The following is a 9,439-nucleotide window of genomic DNA, read 5'->3' as shown; positions in this document are numbered from 1 at the left end:
ATTAATAAGAGATGGCGCCTAACGCTTACCTCTAGTGCCAAATTAATTACGTAATTTATTTAGTAATTAGCCTTAAAACTAGCCCGATGGATTTACGGCATATGTTTGGTGATTAGCTATATTACATCGGGTTTAGCGATGATTATATATATTACGCCTTGCCGGGGCTTGCGATGGCCGGTTGAGTGCCTTATAGGAGTAGGACGTGGGCACTGAATGTGTCCCCAGCCGGCATTGTAATAACCGTCGATGGTTACATAGTTATACGCTGGAAGAGGAGATCGGATCGGAGGTCCGGATAGCGTAACTGGCAACGCATCTGCACGGTAAGCAGGAGTTGTGGGTTCGAGTCCCGCTCCGAGCCGATTTTTTCTCCCAGCGGTTCTAAATTATTTAAATTAATTAATTTATTTATAATTATTAATATTAATAAGAGATGGCGCCTAACGCTTACCTCTAGTGCCAAATTAATTACGTAATTTATTTAGTAATTAGCCTTAAAACTAGCCCGATGGATTTACGGCATATGTTTGGTGATTAGCTATATTACATTGGGTTTAGCGAAAGAAAATTTATTATATATTTATTAATTTTTAAAAATATATTTGTATTTTGTTATAATTCATTTATTTTAAATACAAAATGCCAGAATTTATTAAGTATGTAGTATTCTTTGTAGTATTTGTGTTTAGTAGTTAAATTATTTTGACCCAGTTGAATTTGAATATTTTTGAATCACTCCTTTATTATCCCCATTCTAAATAAGTACTCTGTTTTTCTGAATGAGTAAGACTAATGTATCAATGTATATATTTTTATTTTCTGAACAAGGAGCTGAAATAACTAGATCATACTCTGTTCTGTTGGACTAACTTTTCTGCAAGGGTGAAATTGAAGTGCAAATTCTGTTGAATATATGTAGATGTAGAATTTTTTCACCCCCTTTCTCCTCTTATTAAATATTTGTTAAAAATTAATTTTTTTATACAAATAAATATTAATGTAAGTTAAATATTAAAAATATTAACTATAAAAGTATTTGGGTAAATGCTCCAAGCTCCTTTCAGAGTTCAGAGTAGGTACCCCCTATGAGTGCCTCTGCCCCCCATAAAATGACTTGATATTTAAGGAGTTTGAGTATATTGATCGATTATTGTTTATAAATGATATTTGGTTTTTATTCATAAAGCAATTAATAAAACTAAATCAATTCTTATAAAATAATAATTTTAAAGGTTTATTACATTTACTTATTATAATTTCAGATCCACAATCTCCTGTAGGAACTACAGTAGCAGAATGTTTTCAGTCTCCAACTGCAGGAACCCCACCATCCAGTGCCAGGCGGCGACTCTTTGGACCAACACAATCAAATGCTGTTACTGTTGCTGTTCCACAACCTCAAGCTCAGAATACTGTTGGAGATCAGTTACCTACAGTTACTCCTGCCAGTTCTGCTGTGATGAGTCCTGGAAGATCATATTCTATAACATTACAACGTAAGTTAATACTTTCCATTTTATAACTTATAATTAAAGTTAAGAGAGTAAACTTTTATTAAATTTTTATATTATTAGTTATACTTCTGATTAATTCTAGATTATGTTTGTTAAAAAAAAATTATTTAAAAATGTTAATTTTATTTACAATAAAACTTGATTGAGGGGTTTATGTGCAATGATGCAAAAACATATTTTTCTAATAATTAGTTTACAATAGTTCAGAAATGCATAGATGATGATTAACTTAACACACAATTTTTTACTTCTTGTTTTAAATTAATAATTTTAAGTAAAAAAATAATAGAAGTACATGGCCGGCATTATTTACATTAAATAAATACATAAAAATATAAATACGACTTTTACAAAGGTAAAACCTTGCTTTTGTCATTCTTTTCATCACCAGAGGACACTTTACCTGATTTTACATTGTTTTTTGCAGAGGTAGTAGCCTCAAAAGGAAGTTCAGCTCCATAACTTTGTGAATTGTTTAAGGACTGCTGATGGTGTGAATGGCAAAAAGAATGACAAAGGTTTTACCTTTGTAAATGTCATATTTATATTTTTATGTATTTATTAATAATTTTAATTCAAATTAATTGTAAAAACTTTTTTTGTAATATACAGGTAGCCCTTGGTTTACGCCGTAGTTCTGTTCCTACAAAAGCCAGCGCAAATCGAATCGGCATAAAACGAACCCATATTTACACTGAGGTATATGGTTAGGTTCCACATAAGTGAAAAATACGCAAATAATTTTGTTTATTAATACAATATAATACAAAGTACAAATAAATTTAATTTTTTAAAATATATTTTATCATAAAATAAAGTTAAATGTTTTTATTAAAAATTTTAGTTTTGGATCTCTTACATTTTTCGGAAAAAGTATCCATCTTTAATTGTTTACATTTTTGTTTTCTTTCATTGAGAATTTCAGAATATGGTCAAATGGATGCGACGATACTCCTTTTTACATTCACACTTCGTTCCCAATCATTATCTAACTCACAAAGTTCAACCGTCAAACTTTCCATAGTCGAAAGGATACGTTAACCAGACGTAGAGCTACGGACGAGCGGAGACACTGATTGGTCGACCACCGGTCGCTGTAGCACATATGTAAGGTCAGTTTGAGTGGGAAAATTAAGGAGAGATAGATATCGTCTGGCCAACGAGAAGTAGATTTGTCTCACTAACGATAGTTTGTGCTCGCCAGAAGTGCTATTGCGTTGTAAGGTGTTTTCCTGAACGAACTGATACGGGATAAATTCAATGGCACTATGGATTCGGACACCATTTATTGGACTATTAAGTTTGATAACTTGACTCGTGGGTACCTAAACGTTTAGTGTTTTAATATTAATTTAATGCAAATGTATACATACCCAATAATATTAAACAGAAAAAATAAATATATTCAATAAAAATCTTTGTTTTAACGAATGTACAATGTCGCGGCTTGGTAAATACGTCAACACTGAAATGAAAATCAGTCTGGCATAGGGAAAATCGGGGAATTACACAGCAAAATTGCGAATTGTGCAGCAGCATTATTGTGAATCGGCATAAATTGAATCGGCGTAAACCGAGGGCTACCTGTATTACATATTAGACACCTACACAATTCATAGAAAATTTTTAATTTATTAGTTGGCATTTTGAATACATTACCCATAGCTTAAGTAAATGGTTGTGGCTTAATTGTTATTGTGAGTATGTATTTGTATAGTTTATGCTAAACAAAATTCTGTATTTATGAAATCACATTATAGAAAATTGAGAAATGGTGTTTTTAATTTTAATCAATTAATTACTGATTGGAAACAGAATTGATAAAGCTGTTTAAGTGGACTATCATCTTGACAGTTAAGTCCTGTTGATTGCAGATTCAACAGGACTTAAGTGCCTCATCTCTTGGCCACTCAAATTAATGAATTGGTGAAGAATCTTATACTTTTTTTAAACAGTTGCTCCACCTCTAGTTGACTTATTGCATGAAGAAATTTTATAGATTATTTATTTTTAGCAGAGGAATTTTATTTAGATGAACCATATTTCGATATCTTTAATCTAAACAAATGATATGCTTTTATTTTATACTTGAGGGAAGATGAAAAAATTTAATTATAAAAAATTTAACATTTTATAATATTTTACATTAGCAAAAAGTTATAACATTAAAATTTAAATCTTCATCAGAAATTTGAATTAAATTTTGCTAATCAAATATAATTAAATACTGATTTATTTAATAATTACTTAAGCAAAAATTAGGTAATAATTTGCAATTGCAGAATTATTTTATAGTATATCTGGTCACCATCATTATCATTTTCATAAATGTGTTGACTAAAACTCTTTTCCTCAGCCTTGTGTGACTCTGCTAAGTTAATTTCCTTGTATTTCACTTGTGAGTATGCAAACCTTTGCTAGGATAGATTTATCTGGGTTATTTTTAAAAAATCTAGTAATGTTTGCCAGCATTCCTTTAGAAATCTGTTATCCTTCTTTAGATTGTAGATTGTTAAAGTACAGGAGTAAACTTTGTATTTTATAATATGCAATCTAAAAAGCAGTCTTATAATAACCAAAAGTATTCATTATTGTATTTTATTTGATTAATTTAAAATGTTAATATTACAATGTTATAGATAGTAATTTTTTAGTTTTATAATTTTTTTTTATTTGTTAGAAAATTTAAAAATGCCAAAATTTACATTAATATGTAATATAAAACTATCTTTTAGTATTATGAACTTCAAAAGCAAGAAAAGTAATATATATTTTTGTGAATATTTTCAGTATCTTCACATTTACAATAAACCAATAGAATAAGAATATCAAGTTTATTAAGTTTGAAATCTTATGATTGATTTTTTAAAACTAAATTTCTACTAATTGTCAATAATATGAACTTACTTAAAATAAAAATCAAATATAATATTTATTCTTCAACATGTATTTTTGAAGTTTGTAATTTCAGCTTTACATTACATATTCTTTTGTTTACTTTTACAATTTATAATATTAATACTTATAATTTATCCACTTCTAATATTTTAAATAGTAAATGTAGTTATACTATCATACATATATATAATAAATTTTTCTTACATCATTCATTTGGAATACTCATTAAAGAAAAAGCATAATAATTTTCTCTGTTTATTTTTGTTCTATAGCAATACAAAGTGATAATGGCATAGCCTATATTTCCATTCCTACATTTACATTGTCTACTACACAAATACCAGTGCCTGCTAGTACAACTGCAACAGGAATTCCAACTCCAGTTGCAACTCCAGAACCAACTGTTACTGTTGCAATGCCTACTGTAAACAAATCAACAAACAAGCCAAAAAGAACAGGTTCTTTGGGACTATTTTTTCGAAAGGTAATCTAAAGAATTATTAAAATTAATGGCTAAATAATCATTGAGCTACTTTTATTGCTTGTTTCTATGCACATTATTGTAGCTGCATTACACAAAATTTTCAATAATTATTTTTGTGAAATTCTGCATATGCAAGTATCAAAATATAAAATTGAAGTCCACACAAAAAGTAACATATTTCTATATATTTTTTTATATGAATCACTAACAATATTCATCTTTTTATTTTTTATTGCAGTAAAGTCCTAAAGCACTAAAGATAACTGTCCCTAAAGACTAAACAAAAAATACTTAGATAAAATACAAACTAATAAAAAAGTTAAATAGACAATAAATCACTGACAATAAATAGTGATGTTTGTGCTCGCCAGAAGTGCTATTGCGTTGTAAGGTGTTTTCCTGAACGAACTGATACGGGATAAATTCAATGGCACTATGGATTCGGACACCATTTATTGGACTATTAAGTTTGATAACTTGACTCGTGGGTACCTAAACGTTTAGTGTTTTAATATTAATTTAATGCAAATGTATACATACCCAATAATATTAAACAGAAAAAATAAATATATTCAATAAAAATCTTTGTTTTAACGAATGTACAACGTCACGGCTCGGTAAATACGTCAACACTGAAATGAAAATCAGTCTGGCATAGGGAAAATCGGGGAATTACACAGCAAAATTGCGAATTGTGCAGCAGCATTATTGTGAATCGGCATAAATTGAATCGGCGTAAACCGAGGGCTACCTGTATTACATATTAGACACCTACACAATTCATAGAAAATTTTTAATTTATTAGTTGGCATTTTGAATACATTACCCATAGCTTAAGTAAATGGTTGTGGCTTAATTGTTATTGTGAGTATGTATTTGTATAGTTTATGCTAAACAAAATTCTGTATTTATGAAATCACATTATAGAAAATTGAGAAATGGTGTTTTTAATTTTAATCAATTAATTACTGATTGGAAACAGAATTGATAAAGCTGTTTAAGTGGACTATCATCTTGACAGTTAAGTCCTGTTGATTGCAGATTCAACAGGACTTAAGTGCCTCATCTCTTGGCCACTCAAATTAATGAATTGGTGAAGAATCTTATACTTTTTTTAAACAGTTGCTCCACCTCTAGTTGACTTATTGCATGAAGAAATTTTATAGATTATTTATTTTTAGCAGAGGAATTTTATTTAGATGAACCATATTTCGATATCTTTAATCTAAACAAATGATATGCTTTTATTTTATACTTGAGGGAAGATGAAAAAATTTAATTATAAAAAATTTAACATTTTATAATATTTTACATTAGCAAAAAGTTATAACATTAAAATTTAAATCTTCATCAGAAATTTGAATTAAATTTTGCTAATCAAATATAATTAAATACTGATTTATTTAATAATTACTTAAGCAAAAATTAGGTAATAATTTGCAATTGCAGAATTATTTTATAGTATATCTGGTCACCATCATTATCATTTTCATAAATGTGTTGACTAAAACTCTTTTCCTCAGCCTTGTGTGACTCTGCTAAGTTAATTTCCTTGTATTTCACTTGTGAGTATGCAAACCTTTGCTAGGATAGATTTATCTGGGTTATTTTTAAAAAATCTAGTAATGTTTGCCAGCATTCCTTTAGAAATCTGTTATCCTTCTTTAGATTGTAGATTGTTAAAGTACAGGAGTAAACTTTGTATTTTATAATATGCAATCTAAAAAGCAGTCTTATAATAACCAAAAGTATTCATTATTGTATTTTATTTGATTAATTTAAAATGTTAATATTACAATGTTATAGATAGTAATTTTTTAGTTTTATAATTTTTTTTTATTTGTTAGAAAATTTAAAAATGCCAAAATTTACATTAATATGTAATATAAAACTATCTTTTAGTATTATGAACTTCAAAAGCAAGAAAAGTAATATATATTTTTGTGAATATTTTCAGTATCTTCACATTTACAATAAACCAATAGAATAAGAATATCAAGTTTATTAAGTTTGAAATCTTATGATTGATTTTTTAAAACTAAATTTCTACTAATTGTCAATAATATGAACTTACTTAAAATAAAAATCAAATATAATATTTATTCTTCAACATGTATTTTTGAAGTTTGTAATTTCAGCTTTACATTACATATTCTTTTGTTTACTTTTACAATTTATAATATTAATACTTATAATTTATCCACTTCTAATATTTTAAATAGTAAATGTAGTTATACTATCATACATATATATAATAAATTTTTCTTACATCATTCATTTGGAATACTCATTAAAGAAAAAGCATAATAATTTTCTCTGTTTATTTTTGTTCTATAGCAATACAAAGTGATAATGGCATAGCCTATATTTCCATTCCTACATTTACATTGTCTACTACACAAATACCAGTGCCTGCTAGTACAACTGCAACAGGAATTCCAACTCCAGTTGCAACTCCAGAACCAACTGTTACTGTTGCAATGCCTACTGTAAACAAATCAACAAACAAGCCAAAAAGAACAGGTTCTTTGGGACTATTTTTTCGAAAGGTAATCTAAAGAATTATTAAAATTAATGGCTAAATAATCATTGAGCTACTTTTATTGCTTGTTTCTATGCACATTATTGTAGCTGCATTACACAAAATTTTCAATAATTATTTTTGTGAAATTCTGCATATGCAAGTATCAAAATATAAAATTGAAGTCCACACAAAAAGTAACATATTTCTATATATTTTTTTATATGAATCACTAACAATATTCATCTTTTTATTTTTTATTGCAGTAAAGTCCTAAAGCACTAAAGATAACTGTCCCTAAAGACTAAACAAAAAATACTTAGATAAAATACAAACTAATAAAAAAGTTAAATAGACAATAAATCACTGACAATAAATAGTGATAAGATACATAAGTAACGAAGTTACGAGATACTGTATACAAAACTCAAAAAATTACATTGTAAAATGTACAAAATATAAAAAAAATATGATGCAAAATAAAGTATAAAAAATATAATAAAAATATACATGAAAAATTTACAAAATATGTAATATTATAAGAAAATAATTATATAGTAAAAATTTAAGATTGGAAACTGTATAAGCATAAGACAGATTTGTTTTTTAAATAGTTTAAATTACAAAATAAAATGTTTTCTGCCAGATAAGTATTTTGAAAATGCTCTATAAAAGGTTCTAGAAATATTAAGTCTAAATTTAGAGATTATTAAACAAGTAGTATTTATAGTTAACCAGTGTGGGATTCTTAAATTAAATTTTTAAATTTAATTTAACTATTTCACACACTGGTTAACTAGAAAAGAGACAAACATTAAAAAATTTAAAGTATAAGACTCAGTCAAAATATATAATTTAACAAGAGAGGGGCTCACCAATTCTTGGTCTAGCTATTTCATCAGAATTGGTAAGTTGGAAATTTATTAAAAAGAAGGTATGTGTTTTTGAGTGAGAAGAGAAATAAATTGATGGTTGATTAATTTAAGGAAAAATGTTCAAAGATTTTATGAAGATGTATATTTTCAATATAAAATTGAAAATATACATCTTCATAAAATCTTAATTATATATATCAGCCCAAGATTATTTAACTGAGTTATTTATTTTCTTTATTGAAGATTAAGGCAATACAAGCAACGTTTGAGTCCTTTTTCCTCTTTAAATCCTTTGTAATTCCAATTCAGGAACCACAAACAGCAGGTGACTTGAAGTAAAACTTCTAAAAATAACAGACAAATACTATCAAAAAACTTGTACACAATTAAAAATGATCTTGATGTCAACCCTTTTTTGTAGGCTACGACATCTACAAACATTAAAAATCATTAAAAATCTTTCTCAACAGCATCGATGTTATATAATTTCATATAATGAAAATAAATAACTCATTTAAATAATCCAGGGCTAATATGTATAATTATGTAAATAATTTTTGACTGCTCAAAAATCCACCAGAGGACTCTCAGCTTATAAATGTGATTATATAACATGGATGCTGTTGAGAGAGATTTTTAATTTTTGTAGACGTCTTAGCCTACAAAAAAGGGTTGACATTGAGATCATTTTTAATTGTGAGTAAGTTTTTTGATAGTATTTGTCTGTTATTTTTAGAAGTTTTACTTCAAGTCACCTGCTGTTTGTGGTTTCTGAATTGGAATTACAAAGGATTTAAAGAGGAAAAAGGACTCAAACGTTGTTTGTATTTCCTTAATTTTCTTTTTAGAAGTTTATCTTTTGAAAGTAAATGAATGTATATGTATTTATATTTTTTTTCCATATTAATATATATTATTTTTTACTCTATCCACTCTGTGGGCACTAAAATGCGTATTTATTAGTGATGTAACGAATATTCGGTTACTATTCGGTATTCGGCCTATTCGGCCTATTTTTCACTATTCGGCCGAATACCGAATATTTAATCACTATTCGGCCGAATACCGAATACCTAAAAACAGAAGTAAAAAATAACAAAAACACAGTAAATTAATCATTTTGGTATTTAGATTTAATGTTATC

At 27.4% G+C, this 9,439-nt stretch overlaps 1 protein-coding gene across 1 annotated transcript in view; it reads left to right on the top strand.

Moving 5' to 3' along the window:
• LOC111617886 (retinoblastoma-like protein 1) overlaps positions 1 to 9,439 on the top strand; it is a 133,897-nt gene that overhangs the window by 118,858 nt on the left and 5,600 nt on the right. The window contains exons 16-17 of the mRNA XM_023359235.1: positions 1,266 to 1,499; positions 4,688 to 4,899. Coding sequence (XP_023215003.1) covers positions 1,266 to 1,499; positions 4,688 to 4,899 — 446 coding nt within the window. The remainder of the gene's footprint in view (positions 1 to 1,265; positions 1,500 to 4,687; positions 4,900 to 9,439) is intronic.

Source organism: Centruroides sculpturatus, unplaced genomic scaffold (assembly GCF_000671375.1).
Source record: "Centruroides sculpturatus isolate CEXI.00-Female unplaced genomic scaffold, Cexi_2.0 scaffold215, whole genome shotgun sequence".
Lineage (NCBI taxonomy): Eukaryota > Metazoa > Arthropoda > Arachnida > Scorpiones > Buthidae > Centruroides > Centruroides sculpturatus.
This window is presented reverse-complemented; position numbering and strand designations above follow the sequence as displayed.